Genomic DNA, 27,919 nt, shown 5'->3' with positions numbered 1-27,919 from the left:
AGCAGGTGCCGGCCTTTTCCCCTGCTGCCACCATGGGGGATACAGGATAGAGTAGTTTCCAGTACCTGGGTGGGAGAGGGGAAGGGATCGGATATTTACCAAGAGCTTTCGGAGGCAGAGGAAACTCCCGTGGAGGAACTTACGGGCAAGTGGGAGGACGAGCTAGGTGGAGACATAGAGGTGGGTCTATGGGCGGATGCCCTAAGCAGGGTTAATACCTCCTCATTGTGTGCCAGGCTTAGCCTGATACAATTTAAGGAAGTCCACCGGGCACACATGACGGGGGCTAGGATGAGCTTTTCAGGGTAGAGGATAGGTGTGCGGGAAGCCCAGCAAATCATATCCACATGTTTTGGGCATGCCGAAGCTAAGAGGGTTTTGCTAAGGCAATGTTCACAGTGCTAAAAACATGGGTGGTGCCGAGCCCGGAGGTAGCGATCTTTGGAGTGTCAGAAGATCTGGGAGTTCAGGGGGTGAAAGAGGCTGACATTCTGGCTTTTGCCTCCCTGGTAGCCCGGAGACGGATCTTGTTAATGTGGAGGGACTCGAAGCCCCCGAGTGTAGAGACCTGGGTTTCTCAGTCTCGAGAAAATAAAGTTTGCCTTCAGAGGGCTAATGTTAGGGTTCGTCCGGAGGTGGCAGCCGTTCGTCGACTTTCTCGGGGAATATTAAAATGTCAGCAGATGCACTATTATAAGGAGTGTGGGGGGGGTGTTGTTGTTTGGTTAAGGTGGGTGAAGATTGGGTTGGGGGGGGTGGGGAAATGTTCATTTTGACATGTGGATGTTATTTTTGTTCATGTTATAACAATTTTCAAATATCTCAATAAAAATATTATTAAAAGAAGAGAGAATCTTGAGCAGTTTCAGCAAACTCTCGTGTCAGGTTTTTGTTTTATTTTAAATGCCACCTTGTGCCCAAGTGCTCCTTTGAATTATCAATTGGATTTAGATCTGTTTCATTGTGCTGCTTAAACATATTGGCTAGGGTTTGTGATAGCAACAAAGCTGGGTTATTGATGCTGACCTGAAAGAGGATTGCCCAAAAAAGTCTAGTGATCTCTGTGATGGCAATTTTTCCTTTCCCATGGCAGTTAAAATCCAGGTCAAGGCAATGTCTTGGCATGCAGAGGCAGACACTTTCGCAAGCAGGTAAACCAATTCACACACACAAAACCCAAGGGGTTAGAAGCAGTTACAATTCTTTACTTAAGCTTTTCAGATAGCAAATTAACTGTATTAAGACAGAACGTGAAATAAAGTTAAAGTAGGCTTGTCGCAAAAACCTTTTTTTAAATTGTGGAATTTTATCCTTGTGGAGAAATTGTAAGTTCCACAAACACCATCTCTCTGTTGCATGCAGCTAATGTGCTGTACTGCTAGATTTCTTTGGTGCAGCTGTGCGTGCATGGGAATACTTGTGTATACGGACTGCATATTAACTTCAGATTGCTGCATGACTGCATGGAATATTGTCTATAAGAGTCCGTAATGGTGCTTAACAGTAATTGTGAAATTAGTGCATCGTTTTAAACCTAGTTAATCTTATTCAACAAAATGTTACCTTTTTCAAAGGTTTTCGAAGTGAAACTAACAGTTTCAAGTGAATTAAAAATGGAAAATACTAGAAATATTCAGCAGGTCTGGTCACTCCTGTGGCGAGAGAAACAAGAGTTAAGGTTTCAAGTCAATGAACTTTTATTTGTGTTGATGCTCTGAGAACCTCTGCAGCACATCCTATGAAGGAGCTAGATGCTCAGAAGCCAGTGTCTCTTTTTCCGTATTACTCTGCTTATTTCCAGACTCCCGAGTTACTGTCACTTTCAGTAATGATGGTAAACGCTGACATCACAGTTTTGCCATCATTGCCACAGCAAAACCTAGGGCCTTTTAATTTCAAATGCGTAGAAGTGGGTAGATTTAAACATTACATTTGAATTTAGCATTTTGATTCGAGTCAATTATAAAAAAAACATTTATCAAAGGAACAGCAATTTAAAATGTATTTTGAAATTGCCATCTTTGTGAAGTTGAAATTGCACTTTTATAACCAAAGAAAATTTGGTGTGAAGATACTTAAGCTCAGGTCTACTGTAGTTGAACAAAATGGCTGTAGATTGTGTATAGTAATTTGCAAATTAGAAATTAGTTTTACAATTAAGTAAAAAGACCACATCAAAGATACTGAGCAAGGAGTCTACGTTGTGACATATGTAATAGATAAAGTCCAGTTTACTGACGCTCTTTATTTTTAGAGTAATTGTACTTGCATCCCACAGGTGCAGAAAAATCTACCCCTTTTTGTTTGGGGTTTAAATATCTAGCCCGTGTCCGGCTACTGACACACATTATAGTAAAATGAAGCTGTTGTTTTGGATGTACCTGAGAGGGAACCCTTCCATTCTTCACAGTTGGTCCCAAAACTTGTGGCAATTGATGCTAAAGTATAGCAATACAAGGAACCCCTGAGACTCGGATCATCCATGTCCAAGTTTGGTCTGACTTTCTTGCTGTGTTTTCATTATTTCATTATCTGTAGAGTTTATATTTAATTGTTGTAAAAATACATAGTCGGAATATGCTTGTTCAGCTTCTCAGCAGACAACTGAAATAGTTGGATAGAACAATTGATCTCGTGTCACAACTGGGAAAATACTGAAAGACCTGGCTACCGAAGAAATAATTTGAGTTAAAGACAGCATATAATGTATGTTCTGAATAGCTAAAATACTCAAAGGCTCATGCAGATTTTCATGACAGTCTACAATGATAAAGGGAGTTCAGATTTTAAAAAAATATTCTTCATTGTCACAAGTAGTCTTAAATTAACGCTGAAATGAGGTTACTGTGAAAAGCCCCAAGTAGCCACATTCCGGCGCCTGTTTGGGTACACAGAGTGAGAATTCAGAATGTCCAATTCACCTAACAGCACGTCTTTCGGGACTTGTGGGAGGAAACCGGAGCACCCGGTCGATACCCACACAGACTGACACGGGGAGAATGTGCAGACTCTGCACAAACAGTGACCCAAGCCGGGAATTGAACCTGTGACCCTGGCGCTGTGAAATCTAACTTCATTGGTTTCCTTCTGCTTTGTAAGAAATCATTGATTTTGCAATTTTATGGAAAAATAATCTGCAAAAATCATGTGTGATGCAAACTATAAATATTTTCCACTGGAACCTTTTAATGGGGATAGTTCACCTATGCCAGTATCTAAATATAAAGAGTGAGCTCAAACCGAATGATTCCAGATTCTAACTTTTTCTGGTCTTGTTGCTTGGGTAATTTGTTATTTATGTTGGTAGAAATTTATAAATTTGCACTGTTGATGAATAGTGGTGGTTCAATCCAATTTATAATTTCAGATTTAGTGTCCTTAATTGTAATGTCATATCTTGTAAAGATTTGTGTCTTCATAATTCCTTAAAGCTTATGAGTAGAAAGCCTTGATTTATATGAATGTTTAGCTTTTTCCATAGGTATATCCTATCATGTTTTGATTATTTGAACACTTGCCAAACAGCAACACGTTATCTCCAATCAGATGTGAGCTTTTTGTTGAAAAGTACAAATCTGTATTTCTTTTAAGTGCATATTACGTGAATGGCTTACTTTGGGTCTTAACTTTGCATAGGTGCTAACCAGTGGTCGAGACCAGGAGGGACCCCATCGTCTCCTAGCTACGAAAACTCTCTTCACTCGCTGGTGAGGCAGGCCAGAACTTCTAATGTCTCTGTGTTGTGTTGTCATTTTAAGTTGGGAAGTTAAAGAGATGACAAATAGCAGTGCTATTTGGGAAGAATTGTCATGTCACTTTTATAACAGTTTCCATGCCAATAAATGGTTTGCAAAATGGACGGCATGAAGGTTATATCTCTATTGTCTATTCATCAATCCATTCTTCAGACCTGCATTGTACAGGCAGCTCTAGCTTCTGTTTACTAAAAATTATAGAATTGTAGAGTCATTATGGCCAGAAGGACATATGGCCCATTGAGTACATACCGGTTCTCGAGAGAAATCTCATCAGGTCCGTTCTCCTGCGTCACCATAGCCTTGCAAGTTTATTTCTTCAGAAAAGCCTAGCTAATTTCCTTTTGAAATCCATTGATCATCTCAGCTCCTACCATCTTCGTGGAACCTGAGTTTCAGATGACTACTGCTTGCTGACTTTAGAAAAACGTTCCCCATACTCACTATAACCTTAAACCTGTATCTGCTAGTCCTTGTATCATATTTAATGTTTACCCTATCTAAACCTGCCATAAGCTTGTGACCTCTATCTGATTTCCCTTCAACCTCTTTTGCTTCAAGTAGCATAACCAAACCAACCTAAGCTTCCTCAAACTAACCATGTAGCTATTCCCTCACCTGGAATCATTCTGGTAAATGCCTCTGCACACATTTGAGGATATTTATTGTTTCAACATCTTGGGCTAATATGCGGTCAATTCTAGCCCCACTTGACCCAGAGTCCCAACACAAGTGAATTAACCAATAATTACTAGAAAAATATCTGAAGTCTTCAGCCAGGTTTGTAACTTTAAACTTTATTTATAACAAGAACTGTAAAGGAATATGCAGCAAAACAACTAATTCCTAAATTCCCCACTTTAACTTGACCCCAACATGCACACAAGACAGACGAGCCCAGACGGGAAGGAAGGGGATTTTTTTAAATGATAAGGAGAAGAGAAAAAGAGTCTTTGTTTTCAGATGGATATTTGTTTCCAGCACCTTACTTCTTTTTGGACTTTGCTGTGAGTTTGAGGTTTTTACTGTCGACTCATTTAGGCCTCTGTAGTTTCAGGAATACACGCCTAGAGCTTTCGAGACAACAAGAGTGTTCTGGTCTTTGTTTGCATCCTGTAATGGTTTTCCTGTAGATTCATTCATTCAGGTTCTCTGCAGCTTCAGGAATCCAGCACTCTCAGCCTTTCTAGGGAGGGAGAGAAAAGTCTTTCTGTGTCTGGTTTTCAACTTCTCCCTGAAATCTCTGAGAACCCGCCCACCAGAATAGGATCAAACACTGCCTGTTATCTGGCAGAGTGCAGCCTTTTGGCCAATTGATTGGCCTCTAGTCAATCAAATCAAACAAGAGTCCCACCCCATATCTCTCTGGTGCTAAAAAGTCAGAAACTCCTGTTCAGGCTAGCAGAGTGTTTTCTCTCTCATGACTTCTGAGTTGCTCATTATCGCTGCTGCTTTATTTAAAGATACATGTCCATTAATCACCCATGGATCAAGTCTTCCATGCAGCGCTCAAGGAAGCGAAGGGCGGGGTGGGGGGGGGGGGGGGGGGGGGGTTTAGCCCCCCCCCCCCCCCCCCCCCCCCGTCCAAGCTGATCACTTGGAATGTGAGGGGTTTGAATGGGCCGGTCGAAAGAGCGTGCATGTTCACTCATCTAAAGGGGTTAAAGGCAGACATAGCGATGCTTCAGGAGACACATTTAAAGCTCGCAGATCACACGAGATTGAGAATGGTAGGCCAGGTGTTCCATTCAGGGCTGGATTCGAAGACCAGGGGGGTAGCAATTCTGATCCGTACAGTTGTGGCATTTGAGGCTGGGAGAATTGTGGCAGATAAGGAGGGCAGGTATTTAATGGTGAGTGGAAAGTGGGAGGGGGTCCGGGTGGTGTTTGTGAACGTCTATGCTCCGAATTGGGATGTTGTGAAATTTGAGACGCACGCTCGGCAAAATCCCGGACTTAGAGTCACACCACCTGATCATGGGGGGAGACCTTAACACAGTCATCGACCCCGAGCTGGACCGGTCAAAGTCCAGGACAGGGAAGCGACCAGCAATGGCTAAGGAACTGAAGGGTTTTATGGAGCAGGTGGGGTGGGGGATCCCTGGAGGTTTGCGCGGCCGAGAGCGAAGGAGTTCTCCTTTTTTTTTTCTCCCACGTTCATACGGGTTATTCCCGCATAGAATTCTTTCTCTTGAGCAGGGCGTTAATCCCAAAGGTGGCGGGGACAGAATACTCAGGAATCACAGTCTCGGACCATGCCCCGCACTGGATGGACCTGCAGCTTAGTGAGGAGAGAGGGCAGCACCCACTCTGGAGACTGGATGTGGGACTGCTGACGGACGAAGAGGTTTGCGGTCGGATTAGAAGGAACATCCAGGATTACTTTGAAACAAACGATACGGGTGAGGTAGCAGCGGCAACGGTCTAGGAGGCTCTGAAGGCAGTTGTCAGAGGGGGAGGCTCTGAAGGCAGTTGTCAGAGGGGGACTCATCTCACTTCGATCCCATAGGGAAAAGAGTGAAAGAGCGGAGAGGGAAAGAGTGGTGGAGGGGATACTCAGAGTGGACAGGAGATACGCGGAGGCCCCCGAGGCGGGCTACTGAGGGAGCGGCGGAGTCTGCAGGTGGAGTTTGAATTGCTGACTACAGTGAAAGCGGTAGCACAGCTCAGGAAGGCAAGGGGGGCAGTCTATGAGTATGGGGAGAAAGCGAGTAGAATGCTGGTAAACCAACTGTGACAGAGGGAGGCGGCCAGGGAAATCAGGGGAGTAATGAATAAGGAGGGTAACACGGTCTTGGATCCAGGAGGGGTGAACTGAGTCTTTACGGAGTTCTATATTAAGCTATACGAGTCGGAGCCCCTGATGGGAGCGGAAGTGATGAGGCAATTTTTGGACCAGTTGAGGTTTCCAAAGGTGGCAGAGGACCTGGGTGGAGGGGCTGGGGGGCCTGATTGAATTAGAGGAGATTGTCACGGGTATAGAGGGCATGCAATCGGGTAAAGCCCCGGGGCCGGACACTTAACAGGTAGAATTCTATAAGAAATTTTCGGAAATATTGAGCCCACTCCTGATGAGGACCTTCAGTGAGGCTAGAGAGAAAGGAACCCTCCCCCCAACAATGTCACAGGCTTTGGTCTCACTCATTCTTAAACGAGGGAAGGACCCGGGACATTGCGGGTCATACAGGCCGATTTCGCTTTCAAACGTGGGTGCCAAATTGCCAGCTGAGATTCTGGACACAAGAATTGAGGATTGCGTCCCAGGGGTGATAGAGGAAGACCAGACTGGGTTTGTTAAAGGCAGACAACTCAATACCAATGTCCGGAGACTTTTGAATATTATTATGGTGCCCTCAGAGGGAGGGGCGGCGGAGGTGGTAACAGCGATGGACGCAGAGAAAGCCTTTGACCGGGTGGAGTGGGAGTACCTCTGGGAAGCGCTGTGGTGTTCGGGTTTGATGAGGGCTTTATTGGCTGGGTGAAATTGCTGTACCAGAGGCACCTGTAGCAAGTGTATGTACAAACCGGCTGAGGTCAGGGTTCTTCAAGCTTCACTGGGGAACGAGGCACGAGTGTCCCCTCTCCCCGTTACTATTTGCCCTAGCTATAGAACCACTAGCTATGGCGCTGAGAGCTTCGAGGAACTGGCGGGGACTGGTTCGGGGGGGTGTGAAATATCGGGTCTCGCTATATATATTTGCTCCTGTACATTTCGTACCCTGTGGAGGGGATGTGGGAGGTTCTGCGGATCCTGAGGGATTTTGGTCGTTTTTCAGGGTACAAACTGAAAAAGGGAAAGAGCGAGTTGTTTGTGATCCAGGCCAAGGGGCAGGAAGAGAGACTGAAATAGCTGCCGCTCAGGATGGTAGAGAAAAGTTTTTGTTACCTGGGTATACAGGTGGCCAGCAAATGGGATGCCCTGCACAGGCTCAACCTGACCCGGTTGGTGGAGCAAATGGAAGGGGACTTTAAAAGGTGGGACATGCTCCTGTTGTCACTGGCAGGGAGGGTGCAGACCGTGAAAATGACTGTCCTCCCCAGATTCCAGATTTTTGTTTGTCTTTCAGTGCCTCCCCATCTTCATCCCCAAGGCCTTTTTTACGCGGGTGAGTAGGATCATTATGGGCTTTGTGTGGGCGAATAAGTCCCCGCGAGTAGGGGGGGGGGGGTGTCATGTAAAGGTACTAGTCTGGGAGCTTTGATAACGGCTCCTTTGCCGTTCTCGCCAACCCGTTGCTCCACAAGTCCGGTGGTGGTGGTGACACTGCGGATCTGGGGACAGTGAAGGAGATACAAGAAAGTAGAGGAAGTGTCGGTCTGGACCCCAATATGTAACAATCACAGGTTTGTCCCAGGTAGGATGCATGGTGGGTTCCAGAGCTGGCAGAGGGCAGGCATCAGAAGGATGGGAGATCTGTTCAGAGACGGACGCTTTCCCAGTTTGAAGGCGCTCGATTTAAACTGCCGCCAGGAAACACCTTTTAAACACCTGTAAGTACAAGCCTTCCTGAAAAAGCAGGCAGTGGCCTTTCCGACGCTGCCGCCACTGAGGATACAGGACAGGGTGGTCTCTGGCACCTGGGTGGGGGAGGGGAGGGTGTCGGATATCTACCAGGAACTACAGGAGGCGGAGGAAACCCTGGTGGAGGAGCTCAAGGGCAAGTGGGAGGATGAGCTAGGTGAGGAGTTGGAATGGGGTCTGTGGGCAGAGGTCATGGGCAGGGTTAATTCCTCCTCATCATGTGCCAGGCTCAGTCTAATTCAATTTAATGTGGTCCACCGGGCACACATGACGGCAGCGAGAATGAGCAAGTTTTTTGTGGTAGAAGACAGTTGTATGAAGTGCAAGGGCAGCCCTGCAAATCATGTCCACGTGTTTTGGGCATGCCCGGAGCTTAGAGTGTTCTGGCAAGGGTTCGCGAGGGCAATGTCCAAGGTGCTTAACACACGGGTGGTGCCGAGTCCAGTGATAGCGATCTTTGGAGTGTCAGAAAACCCGGGAGTTCAGGGGGCGAAAGAGGCCGACATCTTGCCTTTGCCTCCCTCGTAGCCCAGAGACAGATTTTATTAATCTGGAGGGACTCGAAGCCCCCAAGTGTAGAGACTTGGGTTACCGACATGGCTAGGTTTCTCAGCCGCGAGAAAATAAAGTTTGCCTTATGAGGGTCTACGCTCGGGTTCTCTCGGAAGTGGCAGCCGTTCGTCGACTTTCTTGGGGAAAATTAAAATGGCAGCAGCAGCAATCCGTGGGGGGGGGGGTGAGTGCTTCATTGGGATGATGTGGGAAGACTGGGTCGTGTGGAGTAATGTCTATTTAATTGTTATTGTATATTCTCTTTTTGCACTATGTTCCAGTTCACACTAGTTTGTTTTGTTATTATGGTTACTACTGATTTATATGAAAAATTCTGCAAAACCTTATAAAAATACTTTTTTTTAAATCACCCATGGATCAAAAATTATAATGGCAAAATAATAGAAAGGGGGAATAAGGGAATAAACCAGAAGGACCCTTACATTATGCATTCTTCCTAAAGTGTGATGACCAGAACTGTTTCTAGCCTAACTCCAGCTTTTTTAACGTTCAACCTAAATTGCCTTCTTTTGTAATCAATACCTCTATTTATGAAGTGCAAGATTCCATATACTTTGCTGACTACCCTCAATGTGTGCTTCCACCTTTAAAGATCTATGCCTATGAACTCCCAGGCCCCTCTGTCTCTGCGCACTCTTTAGATATGTGTCTTTAAAGTATATATTGCTTTTCTCTAACTCTTCTCGCAAAATGCTACACCCATATTCAACTGTATCGGACACATGTCTGTCATTTTACTAGTCTCATTTGGTCATCTGGACTCGAAATGTTAGCTCTTTTCTCTCCCTACAGATGCTGCCAGACATGCTGAGATTTTCCAGCATTTTCTCTTTGGTTACTAGTCTCATCGATTGGTGTCACCTTCACTGTTTGCCACACCTCAAAGTTTACTCTGTCCAAATCACTGATGTATCAAAAAAATAGTGGTTCTAGCAGTGACCCTGGGGAACACTTCTACCATCCTTCAGTTTGGGGGAAAAAAACAATAATTTACCATGATTCATTATTTTCTGTCCTTAAACCAATTTTTTTTATCTGAGCTGACACTGACCCTTGTATTTCATGAGCTGCAGTTTTGTTATTCAGCCTTTAATGTCGTATTTTCCCAAATGATTTCTTAAAATCCATTTTGACAACATCTGTTGCATTTACTCCATCAACCTTTTCTGTTCATCAAAACATTTGATTAGATTGGTTGAGCATAATGCGCCTTATACAAAACCATGCTGAACCTAAATTTCAACTACCTGTTAATTATTTCCCCGATTATTGCTTCTAAAGCTTGACCCATCACTGATATTAAACTGACTGACTCGTAGCTAAAGTAATGTCCTTGCTGTCACATTTGCTTCTTGCCTCTGCCTTTCAAATATTTGTTGCAAAACTTAATTTCCATTTGGAAGTTTGAAACTGCAAATTTTGTGTGGTCTGTTTTCCAGATTGCAAATTGGTCCATTTTCTTTAAACATGCTCTCAAAAATGGCACGGGGAATTCTGAAATCTTGAATACTGGCAAGGGGAATTCTGAAATCTTGAATGCTGGCAAGGGGAATTCTGAAATCTTGACTACTATCTCAGTAATTGCTGACTTTTTCGATACACATTAGAATTTTTTATTTTAATGTTCCCTTTTTGAAACCGCTTAAGTTGGTGCAATTTTAGTTCATGTCAGAACATACCGGCAGTTTTGAGAAACTAGTTCAGAAGTGAACCTTCCGAGTAAAAGACGTGGGCAGTTTTGTCTCAAATGATCCTTCCCAAAACCCTTGTTTTAGCTTTCCCTTTTCTAAATATTGCTCAATCCCTGCTCTGTGTTCTATCATTCCTTAATTGCTACGTTCTATTTTTTTCTACCTCAACCTTGAGACTCTGCAGGACACACTATATTTCAGAGAGGGAGCGAGCAACAGATTTCCACACAAGCGTCTGAGAATGCTGCTCCTGAACTGGCAGTGTATATTGGCACTTAACCCCAGCTTACGTCTGTGTACTCGATGATGTCTCATGACTTGGCTCATAGATGAAAAGATCAAAGATTTTTGTGGTTTCTTTTGAAGATATTTCTGTTGTCTCCAGTTTTTTTTCTTGCTTTTCTCTATTAATTTTCCTTCTGAAACTCTTTGCTCAGATTGTCAGTTCTGTATTGGCATCCCTAATGCTCTGTCACCAATGTTTTAAAAAAAGACTGATTTATCAATCTCTTTTTGCTCCTCTGTACAACTCGTGCAGATAGTCCCACAAGTTAGCTAATCTTTCTAAATACAAAATCATGACTCCTCTTGGGGATCAGTGCCATATTATATTTTCTTTTGAAATATTTTGGCCAGCACCAGGACAACAGTTCAGGTCAATTATAAATCTGGAGGTCACTCCCATTATCATTCTTTTTTTAAAATAAATTTAGAATACCCAATTCATTTTTGCCAATTTAGCGTGGCCAATCCACCTGCACATCTTTGGGTTGTGGGGTGAAACCCACACAGACATGGGGAGAATGTGCAAACTCCACACGGACAGTGACTCGAACCCGGGTCCTCGGCGCCACAGTCCCAGTACTATCCACTGCGCCACATGCCGCCCGCCCCATTATCATCCTTGATGGCATCCATTCCAACCCTCCTGATCCTCTTGTCTTTGATGAATGCTTCAAAAAAACATAACTTGTATGTATGGAAATTTGAAAGCACTTAGTAATGTCTTGCTCATATTTGGGTGGCAAAAATGCTGACACTGAAGCATGAACAGGACCTCTAGAGCCTAGGTACAGTGAATGATCGGGCCTGAAAACAGAATAGAGCATGAGGTAATAGGACCAAAAGATACACAATTTCTTGTGCTTAACAACCAGAATTACCGAGCAGTGGCAAATTATTACTCAGATTTATTGTTCACAAGTGTTGAAAAATAAAGTCAACTTAATGTACTGGTATCCATGTTCCAATAGAATCTTAGAAATGATGGGCAATTGTGAGGAGACAGATCTGGCTGGGCCACATCAAGCACCATCACTCTCCCCAGTTGAAACTGCACACTACTCCAGGAATGCCCTGAAGAGAAAAGATAACCCCTGCTTCTCTTTTCACCACCAACTTTCTACTAAACCCCTCTCCAGCCTCAAACTAAACAGCAGTGTGAGGAGCTCAAGGACTTGACCAGCTGCTTCCGTTGCTTGCCCCTCTTCCCATTGATTACCATACTAAAACAGAGGGTACCATGTTTCCTCACCAAACATAGAATTGAAGCAGAACTGTTGTTTCATCACAAACAAATTCTACAGTGTATCATTTTTGTTATGACCTTTGTGTTGAGAACATTTTTTTGAATTGGTGTTGGGAGAGAAAAGCAATTTATGAAACTGGCTGGAGGAATCCGCCTTCACAGTCCAACCATGTTAGCTACCTGTGGTGGTATTCATCAGTTAATTGTGTCAGAAATTACCTCAAGTTTTTGAAATGTTAACATATGTACGCGTGCAATACGAGGGACTGATGAAACTCATTACCTTAAGTTTAGGATTAAGTATATTTTACCCTGATTGAAATTCCAGTATGTTATTGTTTTTGAACCCCTTGACATGTGTGGCACAACAACAGCTTCCATTGATAAAGCCAATGTAATGTTGAAAAAACATTGTTTCTCAGGGGCGTAGCGGGAAAAGAATAACCTTAAGCCAGAGAAAGCTGTGAGATGGGTGATCGGAAGCGTAGTTAAAGAAATAGATTGCGAGTAAAGATTTTGAGTAAAGAAGGAAAAAAACTTTAATGGTGTGTCAGATTGTTCACTGGTTTGTCATACACATATATGTATATATTTTTAAAATAAATTTAGAGTGCCCAATTCTTTCTTTACCCATTAAGGGGCAATTTAGTGTGGCCAATCTACCTACTCTGCACATCTTTGGGTTTGTGGGGGTGAGACCCACGCAGATATGGGGAGAATGTGCAAACTCCACATAGGACAGTGACCCGGGGCCGGGATCAAACCTGGGACCTCAGCGCCATGAGGCAGCAGAGCTAACCACTGTGCCACCCTCCAAATAATCTGGGTATTGAAACTTGAAATACTAAAAATTATCTAAAAGTTGAGCATTTGATTTTGAAGTCTTTCACTGTTCTGCTTCCATGTAAGCCAATATGAGGAATTCTGTTGTGATAATTGCTGATGAGATGCTAGAAATACCATTATAAGATTCTGGAAAGAGCTACAAGGATGTTTCTCAAATACTTAAATTTTATGTAAGTCTGTTTCTGTCCGATTATCATTTGTAAATACATTTTACTAGTTTTAGCCTGAACAATACAGACTGGCAGCTTGATAGTTTTAAAGTGGACATCAGAACGTGGTGGTCAGCTTATGTTGTCTCCGGTGCAAAGAACGGTAGTAAAAATTTGTTATTGCATCACAAGGACACAGGTTACAGTTCAGAGGTGGCATAGGTCTGCTTGTGGAAACTACTTTATCCTGTGAATTCTCAAATCTGGGTCAATCTTAAATGTGGTGAAAGGGTTTACACAGGAGAACTTGCAGGTTGGGAAACTCATTGACTCATTTTTAAAAAGAAAATGCCTAGGCTGCATACTAGTTTTTCTATTCAATACCTTCTTCACTGATGCAGTGGATGCTAGTTTTGTGCTGTGCCTGAATGTTTATTTCAGAAAGTTGACGTTCTGGATGTCTGCATCCAATGCTACATGTGCTGAACTTCTAATCACCAACCGTTTTATCCAGATCATAATGTTGGGGGCTTTATCTTCTGGCCAGCTGATTTATTTTCAGTGCACAAATTCACAGCCTGATCTTGGATCATGCGCAAGAACAAAAGAAAGCCAGAGCAACCTTTTTTTTTAAACTCCAGCCAACTCTATCGATGGCAAAACTTGGCTTCTGCCAGAGGCTTTGGATCTGAACGTGAATCATAGAATTCCTGCACTATTAGTGCCATCAACAACACCTCTAAACTGCACAGAACACATTATTTCACTTGTCAACACATCATTGACTTTATCATTTTTCAACGCGGCAAATGGAATGATAGTCGACTCTGGATTGGTTTGGCAACAAAATAAACACATTTCTTTAAAAAATTCTGGAATGAACAATCTTAAGTAGCCTAATACTGAAATCCAGTGCACCATTGAAGAAGGCATTGAATAGGATAGGTAATATTGAACAGCCTATGTTTTTAAGCAAAATAGTTCAATGAATCCCCATCGGACCCTTTCACAGATCTTGAAGATGGAATATTCATATTGGTTAAAATCTAAAGTTCTGCTTGCGCATTTCCATTCTCATCATGAAAACTGCATGTGTGTTGAGTCTCACTTAGTTACCAGGCCACTCTTGGTCACTGAACAAGCAAATTGGCAGGCAGGAAATCACACAAAATATAACTGAAGTAAGTTGAAATGCACAAAATGAATTTCGGCAGAAAGTTTTGGTACAGGAGGTGCAAGTTAAACTTTTTCAAAAATGTAGAGGGGAGGGAGTTAGGAAACTAAATTGAACTGAAACTGCAACCCCCCCAAAAAAATTAAGTTTTCACATCTCGGCTGACTCCTCTGATTCGCTTGGATAGATGTAGCAAATAATTTTGTGTTTCTGTTCTTCAACATTATTGACTGCTCGCTGCAGGGCATGCATTGTCTGTAATGCTTCCCATGAATGAACAGGCTGTCAACTTTAAAAAAATCTCTTTGGTGAGATTCCTGGAACAGCTGGCACCCATGGGACTGAACCTAAAATTGGTTGGGGAAGGATAGGACCTGCACCTTAAGTAGAAAAGGTGAAAAACTCTTTATTGGTCTGACCAAGAGAATGAGCAAAATAATTGCATGCAAGCTTGAAGGAAGCAAAGTTGTGTATTTGATCAGAGGGAAGGGAACCTGTTCAAATGTGATGGCTCATTTATAATTGGGTGAGGCACTCCATAAAATGAATCTACAGTTTGTGCGAGAAAAGAAACTGCCTTCCAGGCCTGGTTTGGAATTCAGTAACAATAATTTACAAAGAAAAAAGCAACTTTGTGATCAAATAAACATAAAGACCGCTTTGGAACCTCACAATTCTGAAAGGACATTTGGAAAGATGACGCCAGCTGCAAGTTAATTAGTTCAAGATTTAATGGGCAATTGCTTACTGGTAACCAAGTTTCTCTTCGACTTTGAAATGACACTCTAATTGGAAAAAATTTATTGGGTACTCTAAATTTATTTTTTAAAAATGGAATGTTGGTGCCTATTGAATGGGGAATCTAGCACAAATGTAGGAAGCGTTTCTGCAGCCGTACAGGGCCTAAGTGAGACCACATCTAGAGTAATGTACAGTTCTGGTCTCCTTCATAGACGATATAACTGCATGAGAAGCTGGAATGACTGATTCCTGGGATGAAGGGTTTAGCTGATGAGGAAAAGTTCAGCAGGTTGGGTCTGTCTGTTTAGAGTTTTGAATAATGGAATGTTTCTTATTGAAACATAGAAGATCATGAGGGGACTTGACAGGGTGAATGCTGAGGTGATGTTTCCCATTGTGGGGTGTCTGGAACTAGGGCACACGGAGATGAGGAGATATGTTTTTCCCCCAGGCTGTTTGTCTGTGGAATTCTCTTTCCCAAAGTGCAACAAAGACTGTGTCATGGAATATCTTCATGGCTGAGTTAGTTAGATTTCCGATTGACAAGGGAGCTAAGGATTATCGGGGGGATATGTAGAGAGTGGACTTGAGACCACAGTTGGATCATCTGTGATCTAATTGAATGGCATTAGTGGCTTGAGGGTTCAAGTGCACCTAGTTCTTGTGAGATAAGAGACATTTTGTATGCAGCAAATTATAATCTGGAATGCACTGCTTGAAAAAGAGGTAGTGCATTTCGAACAGGAGTTGGGTGTACATGATTCAGGACTATGCAGAAAAAGCAGAAGAATGTGACTAATTGGATAGACCTTTCATAGGCATGACGAGCCTTCTCTGTGCTGTAAAATTCCAGTTTTTTAACCTCAAAATAAGTTTGTATTTCTGGTGAAGTTTTGGTAAGTGCTAGTTGTAAGAGATGTTAGTAAAGATGGGAGATCGGTTTGTTCAATTACTATGTGAAAAGGGAAATAATTATAGGGTACAGGAGAGGGAAAAATAACTTGACAAAAATGTCGTTTATCAGTTTATTTCATATCTTGAGCAGTCTACGTTGTTATTTAGATATTTCGTCCATTCTCCAAATTCGGTAGTGTTGTATTTCAGTATGAATTCACTTAGCCTGTTGGATTTGCATAGCTTTTAAGTGTTTATATTAATGCTTTCTGCTTCTTGTTATGTCTTGGCTTTACCAGAAAAATCGGGTTGAACAGCAACTCCATGAGCATTTGCAAGATGCAATGTCTTTCTTAAAGGATGTCTGTGAGGTACTACTTCTCTTTCGACAGTGCATTTCCATCCATGGTTTCCCATTCTAGACCTGTAGACCATCTGCATGAATTAAAACAATGTACCAAGCAGTGTTTTTAAATCCACATTATTTTCTGTTTCAATCATTTTTTGATTTTTTTAATACATTCACTGGATGTGTGCATCGCTGGCAAGGCTGGCATCTGTTGCCCATCCCTAACTTCTCTCGAGAAGGTGATGTTGAGTCACCTTGAACTACTGCAGTCAATGTGGTGGAGGCCCTCACACATTGCTGTTGCGCAGGTAGTTCCAGGAGTTTCACCTAGTGACAATAGAGGACTGGTGATATATTTCCAAGTCAGGATGTCATGGAGGAGAACTTGGAGCTGTCTTCCCAGGTGTGCTATCCTTGTCGTTTTGGATGTAGAGGTCCCTGGTTTGGGTGGTGCTGTCAACAAAACCTTGACGGGTTTCTGCAGTGCACCGTGTAGATGGTGTACATGACAGTCACTGGTCTCCTAGTGGTGGAGAAAGTGGATGTTCAAGGTGACTGAGTGCTAATCAACGTCCTGGATGGTGTGGAGTGTCTTGAAACTGCGTTCATTCAAGAAAAGTGGGTGGCATTCCACCACAGTCATTGCTTGTAGGTGGTAGAAAAGCTTTGAGAGTCAGGATGTGAGCCATTTGCCACCGAATACCCAGCTTCCATCTTGCTCTTGGTGCCAAAATCATTGTGTGCCTGGTCCAATTAAGTTTCTGATCAATGGGTTCCCTGCTGAATGTCATTAGGTTCAATTCTTTTTTGTTGAAGATGTGCCACTTGCATGGCATGAATGTTACTTGCCATTTAGCCAAGCCTGATTGTTGTCCAAGTCTTGCTTCATTATCTGAAGTTACAAGTTTGTACTGAACACTACAATCATCATTGAACTTCTGACCTTATGATGGACATTCATGAAGCAGCTGAAGTTGATTAGGCCTAGATCATTGCCCTGAGGAACTGCTAAAGAAAAATTCTGGGCCTGATTGATTGGCCTCCAACAACACCAACCTTGGAGCTAGGTATGACTCCAGTCAGTACAAAACTTTCCTCCTTATTCCACAATTACTTCAATTTTACAAAGACTCCTTGAATTATCACTCGAATGCTGCTTTGACGTTGAGGACAGTCAGTCTCGCCAACCTCTGAAATTGAGACTGTGAAATATTGAGATCTGGAGCTAGGTGGTCCTGCTGGTACCCAAGATGAAATTCGGTAAATGCAGTTGGAGAACATCAAATAACGACCCTTTCTATCACTTTGCTGATAGTTCGTAGACTGTGGTAGACACTGGCCAGATTGGATTTATCCTGCTTTTGTGAGCAGGACAGACGAGCAATTTTGCAATTTATTAGGTAAATTCAGTGCAGTAGCTATACTGGAGCAGCATGGTTGTTGACTCAGCTATTTCTGGAACACAGGTCTTCAGTACTGCCACATGAGATGTTATCAGAACCCATAGCTATTCAGTATCTAGTGCTTTCAGCTGTTTCTTGATATCATGTGGTGTGAGCTTAATTGACTGAAGATGGCTTTCTGTGGTAGTGCAGACCTCATTCATTTGGTCCTTCTGCATGAAAATGGTTACAAATGCTTCAGCCTTCTCTTTTGCACTAGCATACTCCACCATTATCTGAGGACAGGGATGTTCATGAAGCCTCATGTTTGTTTAATTGCCCACCACAAATCATAGCTCGATGTGGCAGGATTGTAGATGGATATGATCCCTTTGTTGTGCCTCTGCTATTAAACTTGCATGTAATATGTTGTTGCTTCACTGGGTTGATACCTCATTTTTGAGCCTCTCTTTGGTTGATCCCCTGACTTGATGGTAGTGGCACGTTAGGCGGTAGGCCGTTACTGATTATGGCAGGATACAGTCCTGCTGCTAATGACCTATAGCACCTCATAGGTGCCCAGTTTTGAGCTTCTGAATCTTTTCTGAATCTATCCTATTTCGCACAGTTGTAATGTCACACAACATGGTAATGGGTGTCCTCGGACTGAAGATGTCCCCACAATCACTGTACAGTGATGCAACTTTAACAAGTAGATGGCGAGGACTTGTTCATGTAGCTTTTTCCCCTTCATGTTGGTGTTCTCACCACCTGCCACAGGCCCCAATCTAGCAGCTGTATCCTTCAGGATTCAGTCAGCTCTGTCAGTAGTGATGCTCCTAAGTCACTTTTAATCGGCATAGAATTCTCCCATCTAAAGTGCGTTCTATGCCCTTGCTTCCTCCAAATGTTGTTGAAAATGCGGGAGTACTAATTCACCAGCTGAGGAAAGGTGGTAATCAGCAAGATTTCCATCAGGTTCAGAATCATTGTGGAAGATTCTAAGGGCCACTTCCTCCTGAATGTATAACACTGTGCCACCTACTTTAATGCATCTGTCTTGTTCCACAGGCAGGGATGGTGATAGAGGAGTCTGGGACATTGGCTGAAACGTAAGATTTTGTGAGTATGACGGTCAGACTATTGCTTGATTAGTCTTTGGGTCAGCTCTCCCAATGGTGGCACAGTCTCCAGATGTTTGTGAAGACGACTTTGCAGTGTCGCTTGGGCTGGGTGTGCCTTTGTCCTGTCTGAATCTGGTGCCTAAGACAATGTTAGATGGTCCCTCTGATTTTACACTTGCTTTTGCAGAGGTTTGGAAAAAACGGAGTCGTTTGCACTGGGCAGTTAAATAAAAGTCAACCACATTGCTATGGGTTTGGAGTTGCGTATAAGCCAGACTGGATAAGAACAGCAGATTTTCAGCTCTGAAAGGCTTTAATGAAACAGGGTTTTGAACAACAATCTGATGGTTTCATTGCCACAATTACTGGTACTAGCTTTTCATTCCAGGTTTACTTAATTAACTGAATTTGAATTACCCAGCTGCCATGGTTGGACTTGGAACTCGTCTCTCTGGATCATTAATCCAGGCCTCTGGATTACTAGTCAGTAACATGATCACTATGATACCATATCCAAGTAAATTTACATGTCCCAACAAAAAGCATGTCAAATGACCATCTTAATGATTCTCTTTATTGTGCTGAGAAAATCGCAAACTTTCAAATTGCCCCACCCATAATAAGTGGTTCCCTTGAATGTGAATTGTTTTTTTAAAAATTCCCTTTCCCCAGATATCCGGTTTATAATTTGAAACATATTCCAGATGCCTGTAGCTGCTGTTGAGACCGTTTGTTTTTGTTGCTATTTCTTTCCTTTCTTATCCATGACATGCTTTATACATTAACTGACCAGCTGTGAGTTTACCTTATCAGAAGTGTTGCCAAAGCAAATGTCTTCATTCAGCATGTTGTTTCTTCACAGCAAACTCGAATGGAGGATCGTCTAGACCGATTGGATGATGCCATCCACGTTCTCCGAAATCACGCTGTTGGCCCTTCAACAAGCATGTCTGGTGGCCATGGTGACATGCATAGTTTACTGGGACCATCACAAAATGGGCCAATTGGAGGACTGAATTCAAACTATGGAGCACCTGCACTGGTCGCATCCAGTCGGCAAACGTCAATGGTAACTTCTTAAAATATGTATACTACGAAAAGGAGAAATTGGCAGCATGGAAATTTATTCTCAGTGGCCAATACAATTTTTTTGTTTTTGTAGCACACAATGTTTTACCAGAATTCCACATTAATATTTTTTATATAGAGAAGGAAATCGGTTTGCTTTCTAGTTTAAAATTTAGTGCAGCATGTGAAGCCACACTATTATTGTTGACCTTGTTCGTTGTGCTTATAGTTGTTTAACACAGTACTAATGCACACTTTTTTATCACTTCATTATATTATTTTCAAATGTGATGATGATTGATTTAAGTTTTTAAAAAATGTTTTCTGCTTCTGAATGTGAAATGGTATGCCTTCAATGTTGGCTACATTGTAGCTGTAGATACCGATAACTGGGTGTATGGAGGTAGAGTAGTTTTAAATCTGTTTGAAACCAGATTAACTTTGTTTTTTTTTTAATTTTTAAAAATAAATTGAGTGCCCAGTTATTTTCTTTTTCAAATTAAGGGGCAATTTAGCATAAGGGGCAATCCATCTACCTTGCACATCTTTGGGTTGTGAGGGTGAGACCCACGCAGACATGGGGAGAATGTGCAAACTCCACACGGACAATGAGCCAGGGCTGGGATCGAATCTGGCCCTCGGCACCGTGAGGCAGCAATGCTAACCACTGCACCAGCGTGCCTGGGGTCGTTTTGTTTTTAAAGAGATCACAGATAATTGCAACATTGTTTTACAATATTTTCTTATGTGTATTTGCAAGTTGTGATGTAGCATCATCCGGCATATTGAAATATTTATGCTATATATGTGATTTGGATGTGTTCAGAACACATCACTGTCTAAACAGTAGGCTGCGATTTGATTTCTGTGCCGCCCTCACTCTTCTCTCCCCCCCCCCCCCCCCCCCCCCCCCCCCCCCACACACAAAAAAAACCTAGACCCCACAACAACATGCCATAAAACATATCATTTACAATTATGGTATTGCACTAATTTGTTTGGAATCACTTTTCTGTAAAGTAGATTTTCATGCATTGAACAATTTAATTTACTTTGTATTCGACATATCCTAGTTCAAGGAAAGGGTTAACATGGGCACCAATCTGAAATGTTCAGATCCTGCACTTCTGGTTTTCCCTTCTCCTCTTCCTGTTAAAGTCCTGATTTATAGCAAGTTTTCCATTGAAGCTTTTGAGCTCTATCCAAGTAAAACTGTACATTTACAGGAAGTAAGCTTTGTGCGTCTGTGAAATGCCATACAGTATTGCAGTTTTTAAGTTGAAATAATTTTAATTGAAGTTCAGATTGCTTGTTCAACCTAGTTAAATTATTACCAAGAGCCATGTAATGTGTATGGTGGATGTATTCATTCAATTTGAATGCTGTTAACTCCAATTAAAATTTGTGAATTGTGGCGCAAATTCCCTTAAATTATATTAGCTTTGAATTTAAAGGCGAGCCAATCTGAAGTTGTTTTATTTTTGTCCGGGCTTTATCCGCATATCAAAATTGAGCAGAATCTAAATTGCTGGAAATATTTAGTAAATATTAATAAAGTTGGGAGAACATGAACCCAATTGGAATTGAAATTTAAATCAATAGAACCCTGAGATTAAATGACTGCTTGTGTGTGTTAATGTTCAGTAAAAAAAAATATGTTCTGCTTCATCGAGGGCCGAAGGGCCCGTACTGCGCTGTAATGTTCTATGTTCCGCAACTAGTTGTCTGCATATTATTTTCACAGGTTTGCTGATTGTCAGGTTTACTGAGAAATAATGTGTGATTTATTACCAAGTAAATCTAATTATGTAGAGATTATTCCTTGAAAAATGGCTTTTATTTCTGCTTTTTGATTGTACATTTGCTACTTCAAAATGCTGGACAATTGAGATGTTACTGCAGGTGAAGAGGTTATACTTGTTGCAATAATTATGCCAAATGTATATATTGTGGTTGGGTTAAGCTGCTGCAATTGAATCCGTCCACTTTGTCTCTGTCTTGTTTCTTTGGATAACTGAAGCTAGAATTATGTATGTGCAATTGCCACTGACCTGTTGCTGTTTTATTGGATATTTCTTAGTTTAAGACGAGTGCTATCCGAAACAGCTCACCTGAAATGTAAACAGATTTGCAATAAGGTTACAAATAGTGTTGGATTAAAGAGAATTCTTGTATATTTGTCAGTGGCAATGTTGAGCATTTGAAAAGGTAATATCCATCCTCTGTAGTAAGACTTTCAAAAAGATCAAACTAAGTTTGTAGGTTATATAGTTAATATGTATTTTGAATGTACTAATCAGTGATCCTTGCATTTTTATGTTTTACTGACTACTCCTGTCTCAACAGCCTTTATGACCTGGAAGCAGCTTTGTTCAGCCAGTAACAGTACAGTAACACTAGATGCAAGTGTCAGATGACATTCTATCTGCATAAAGAACTTTACAAAGCATTTTAATCTAAAACTTTAATGACAGGTACGTAGGGTATTTTTATTTATATCTCTTTACTGTTCCTTTTCCATTGATGTCAGCACTAACTGCAGCACTGGATATTACCTTTTTAAAGCCACCTTGACTTTTGTGGATGTTAGAAAGTGGTTCAGGTGTTGAGATGTGTTGTGGAATCCAGGTTTGTGGACAGTCCGGTTTATTCAGAAATCGTGATTTGAGTGGCTTGTAATGTTGCTCCAATTGTAATGATTAGGCTTACTCTGGGTTTTTGAAATGTCAAATATCTATTTGCCATTGATTCTATTCTCCTACAGAACCTGTACCCAAGCATGGTTAAATCTGAAGTTGTTGGAGAAAGACATGTTCCTTGATTGGTTTTCGCGGAGAAAGAATTGTCTGTGCAAGGTTCTTGTTTTGATGGGAAGAATGCCAATGATAAAACTGCACCTGCAACTTATTTTCTATTTGAGATATAAATGCCTTCTCTCCTCTGCCCAGAAAAGTGGAGGTTACTGCCTTGTGGAATCCAGTCAGCATGGAGAAAACAGACCCTTCACAGAGAATTTTTAGTTTATGCTTACATTTTTTCCAGATGTGTAACTACTGGCACAAATGTTCTCCGGCAGATTTTATGGAGCGAATCAGGCAAGATGATATGCATTGCAGAAGCTTGGAAATGTACTTGAAAAAGTGAATTAGCCAAGAGTACATGAGCAGGGACAAGAACTGATGGAATGCAATGTTTAATTTGTGGTTGTGAAATTGAGCTTTTTAATGAAAGGGATTTGAGAACAGCTGTAGTGGATATCCATTGAAGCAAACAATTTATAGATTAGTCCCCAGATAGAATCAATTAATCAAATCCATCTTGTCTTCAGAATGTGGGATCCATTGATATACGAGAGAATTTTCATGGAAAAGCTGCACAGCTTGAAACAGATATGCTCCAGGAATTTAAATTAAGCTGCCAATGTAGAGTTTCTAGAGCTGTTGTTTGGGTAGAAATAAATAGACAGACACACGTTCAACATATTTAGTCATGATTGCAACAGGCCTGAAGTGTTACATACTGTAAAATAAAACTCTATGTTGTGCAAATGATACTACATTTATGCTTACATAAATGTACATAAATGAGTCCTGGAGTTATCCTTGTTATGAAATTGTCCCCCTTAATCCTGTGAGGGAGGGGTGGTTTTAGTAAGAGGAGATATGAAGAATAGAATTATAAAACACGCAGCAACCACCAGCCCATTTGATGCTGATCTATTTATATAATCTGTCGATGTTGCAGGTGACCTTTGACCAGTGACCTTTTCTGGATACTTTTGGAACTCTTCACAGAATGGACGGTTTTGCCTCAGATTCTTCCTCCTCTAATGCTTTTTCTCTCCTCTAATGCTTTTTCTCTCCTCTCTGCCCATGCAGGCACTCTCTCCTCCACAGCGCACATGCACTCTCTCGCTACTTTTCACCCCTTCAGCACATTCTACACCAGCCCTGATGTGGACCCTCACTCACCCATCCCTGCGCGCACCCTCATTCTTCTCTGCCCCGTCTCCCTGTTTGACATGTGCCCTCACCTCATCTTCCCTGAGTTCACCCTCAGTTTCCTACACCACTTTCCTTGCCACTGTCTGGCACCTCCCTTTCATACCCTCGCTCCTCTCCCCAACCCCCTCCCTTCAGGCCCTCGCTCCCCCAGCCCCCTGGATACAGTCTCCCCTTCCGTCTGTGTTTCAGGATGAGTGGGTCTATCTATGAACAGCAATCAAGGGTGGAAACTCTGGTATTTTCTTTCACTGGTGATCCCTTGTGTTGAGATTTGTTTTAGCATCCTGTAGCCACCAAATATGATTGCGTATTCTGCCCAGATCCAGTGGTGAAATTAAATCTTCCTGGTCTCTTGAGGGTCACAATATTTTGTTGGAGACTATTACTCTAGGTTTCATAAATTCATTAAAATCAAATCGCCAAAAGAGATATTATGCGAACATTTGCCATCACTACGACTTCCATCCTTCACAATGTAAACTATGAACAATAACCGATATGTAATACCTGTAAAGTAATAACATGTTCCACCATGCTTCATAGGAGGGTTATAAAGCAATATCTAGCCCTGAGGCACAAAAGGATACATATTAAAGCAGATGGGCAAATAATTGGACAAAGAGACAGTTATAATAGTGACTGAGAAGCAAAAATGAATGGCAGAATTATTTTAGAGAGGGAATTCTAGGTCTTTGGGCCTCGACACTTGAAAGCCTAGCCACCAATGGTGGAGCAGTTAAAATCGGAAATGTTCGAAGCCAGAGTTAGATCAGCGTGTTTATTTTGGGCGATTACGGGGCAGCAGAATTTAGAGATGGGCACGGCCGAGGCCGTGGTGAGATTTGAAAACCAGGCTGGGAATTCTAGTACTGGATGAATGGAGTTTCCTCCAATTAAATATTGGGAAGAGAAAGTCTTTTGGCCCCACTACAAACTCTGTTCCCTAGCTACTCTTCACCAATCCTTGTGCTCACTCACCAACGCTGACTCTCGGTTGGTCACTCCTTCCTGGTCAAGTGACTTTTAGTCAAAAGTCTAACCTAATAGCAATGAAATTGGATTCGTTGCTGCAGAAGCGTTATTTCAGTTTGAACTGGTTCCAGGACATTCCCACATTTAGCAACAATTTATACCCATTCAGCAGCCGTGGCAGTAAACATCAAAGAATTTAGATCCCTGAGAATCATATCTGGCAGGATGTCAGCATTCTGTTTTGTATTCCTACATTTGGTCTAAAACATGAAAGGCTGGGAAAAAAAACATTTTAATTGGCAAACTTTACAAAGTTAGATTTTTTGCTTTCCTCTTTTGTTCTGGTGTCTGGACGTAGATTGTAAAATGTCTTTGTGAATAAAGCTGTATAAGAGGATTTTCCGTGGGAATTTTAAAGTATGTAAAATACTACGCAACCTGAAGAAAAGTATTTTCTATGTTTTGAAAAGCATCCATCAAAAATTTTCTATCAGGAAATGACTGCTGCTTGAATTTATATAGTACCAGTGATGTAAAAATTTCAACTCATGTTGGAGCTTAAATAAGTGAAGAAGGCAAGAGAGAGAAATGGGGAGTAACACAAAGATTTATTTTGAGGAAACATTTTATTGAGGCATTTATTCCCACCCCCCTCCCCCGGGCTCCCGGATCTTCCGACACTCCAAATATTGCCACCTCTGGTCTCTGAGTCAACTTTCCTTCCAGAACCTCTGGCAGGACATCTGTGAATCCCTGCCAAAATCCCCTCAGCTTCGGACACGTCCAAAACATATGTACATGATTTACCGGACTTCCCCGCAACTCCCATACCCATCCTCCATCTCCTCAGAAAACCTATTAATCCGGGCCAGTCATATGAGCCCTGTGGACCACCTTGAACTGGATCAGGCAAAGCCTAACACACGACGAGGATGCATTGATTCTTTACAGGGTCTTCTCCTATAGCCCAACTGTAGTAACACAAATATGCTGAAGGATAGCGTACTAGAGTGTTACATCCAAGGCTCCTGAGAAGCGCGGGTGGTAAAGCGGAGAGGTGGAAGGGTACCCAGGAGAGCAGGCAATACCTGCTCTGGAGGAAGCTGCATAAGTTAGGATAGCTTCTAAGCCATCAGGGAGGTTCTAAGCAAAGGGTGACACAGTGGTCAGCACTGCTGCCTAACAGAAATGGGTAGTGGGGGGGGGGGCGGTGTCTTGCAGGGATACTAGCTTGGGGTCACTGATAATGGCACCGCTGCCGCTCTCGCCGGCATGGTATACCACGAGCCCGGTGGTGATGGCGGCACTGAGAATCTGGGGTCAGTGAAGAAGGCACTGGGGGAGGTAGGGGCCTCAGTCTGGAACGCGATACAAAACAACCACAGGTTCGTCCCGGGTAGAATGGACGGAGGGTTTCTAAGCTGGCACAGAGCGGGTATTAAAAGGATGGGGGACTTGTTTATAGATGGGACTTTTGCTAACCTTAGGGCGCTGGAGGAGAAATTCAGTTTGTTCCCGGGGAATACCTTTAGGTACCTGCAAGTCAGACGCTTTCTTGAAGAAGCAGGTGGTGGAATTTCTGCTGCTGCCTTCCCGCAGGATACAGGACAGGGTGGTCTTGGGCATGTGGGTAGGAGACGGAAAGGTATCAGACATATACCAGGAGGCGGAGGAGCTGAAGGGCAAGTGGTGGGGAACTGTATGTCTTGTAAATTGTAGTTATTGCACCCTGTATTGTTAAGTTGTTAATTTTTTATTCCTTTTGGTAGTGGTTTTGTAAAAATTCTGTAAAATCTTGAATAAAAACAAGTTTTTTTTTTTAAACTGCTGCCTAATTCCGGCCTTCACTGTCTGTGCGGAGTTTGTACGTTCTCCCGGTGTCTGCGTGGGTTTCCTCCAAGCGCTCCAGTTTCCTCCCACAGTACAAAGATGTGCAGATTAGGTGGACTGGCCATGCTAAATTGCCCCTTAGTGTCCAGGGATATGTAGGTTCGGTTGTGGGATTATCAGGTTATGGTTGGGTGGGCAGGGGAGGATACATGGGTAGACTGCTCATTTGAAGGGCCAGTGCAGACACGATGGGCCGAATGGCCTCATCCTGCACTGTAGGGATTCTATGAAAAGGATCATAAATTCATTGCATTTGGAGATAGGGGAGCCAATGGAGGTTGGTGAAAATAGGAGCATTAGGGCAACACTGTTCACTTGAGTTGTACTCAGATTTTGGCTTGATGCCTTGGCTCTGCAGATACTGCAGTCTGAGCACGTGCAATGTGTAAAGTTTTCGAGGTTTAGTTAGTCAAACTGCTCAGTGGTTTCTTGAATGTTTGTCCTGGGGAGAGAGTGTGATGAGAGCATATGAAAAAGTGTAACCCTTAAAGATGATTCAGTCCAGCTCCCAGGTTCTGCTAAATACGAAAGATCCATCTTATTTACCATCCTACTGTGTATCCTTGGGTATTAAGAATGAAAAGTTTTTTTTTAATAGGTGAATTAAATTGTATAACATAATCGCCGGAAGACCCCGTTGCAACGCTATATCATTTTAAATGGCATCCCGGTCTCAAGGCCCAGAAAAGAATCACCGACCTCGCCCCACCAGCCCAAACACAATGTGGGAGGGTTCCCCCATCCCCACCCAAGTACCACTGCAGGCAATGCTGGCCCGATCACGCGCGCAAACAAAATGCAGCTTGGTACCTTGGCACTGCATTGCCCAAAGGACATGCAGCTGGGGGTCTCCGTTCCCCTTGGAGATAAGTGCCGTTCCATCTGGTCCCCATTTGTGGGGACAGGTACCAAATGGCGCTCGCCCAATGTACCCAAGGCAAAGGTATTGAATTCCAAAGCCTCATGTACCTTAGGACTCTGCACATTATACTGAGGGTTCCTGCCTCACTCTAATATGCAGATTTGCCAAAAACTGATCCCGCCCATTGTGAACGAATTCACCTTGCAACGTCTCGTGAGATTGTGCTGGGTAGATCCCGGGAGTGATGTCTCTCGGCCTTCACCGGCTTCAATGTGCTGCGGCGAGCTGCTTTTCTGGGGCAGCGTGGCTGGAAAATCACGCCCTAAGGTTCTGACAATTAAGATATACATTGATGGCTTTGGATTTGCAAGTTCCCCATTTAATTCAGGGAAGAT

At 42.6% G+C, this 27,919-nt stretch overlaps 1 protein-coding gene across 16 annotated transcripts in view; it reads left to right on the top strand.

Annotated features, from left to right (window-relative positions):
* Positions 1-27,919, top strand: part of tcf12 (transcription factor 12) — a 367,875-nt gene that overhangs the window by 301,420 nt on the left and 38,536 nt on the right. For 13 of the 16 annotated variants that reach the window (XM_038813403.1, XM_038813409.1, XM_038813404.1 and 10 more), the window contains 3 exons: positions 3,637-3,707; positions 16,173-16,244; positions 19,591-19,797. In XM_038813403.1, coding sequence (XP_038669331.1) covers positions 3,637-3,707; positions 16,173-16,244; positions 19,591-19,797 — 350 coding nt within the window. The remainder of the gene's footprint in view (positions 1-3,636; positions 3,708-16,172; positions 16,245-19,590; positions 19,798-27,919) is intronic. The other 3 variants (XM_038813410.1, XM_038813408.1, XM_038813416.1) reach the window with 1 other exon arrangement.

Source organism: Scyliorhinus canicula, chromosome 12 (genome assembly GCF_902713615.1).
Source record: "Scyliorhinus canicula chromosome 12, sScyCan1.1, whole genome shotgun sequence".
In the NCBI taxonomy this organism is placed as follows: domain Eukaryota; kingdom Metazoa; phylum Chordata; class Chondrichthyes; order Carcharhiniformes; family Scyliorhinidae; genus Scyliorhinus; species Scyliorhinus canicula.
This window is presented reverse-complemented; position numbering and strand designations above follow the sequence as displayed.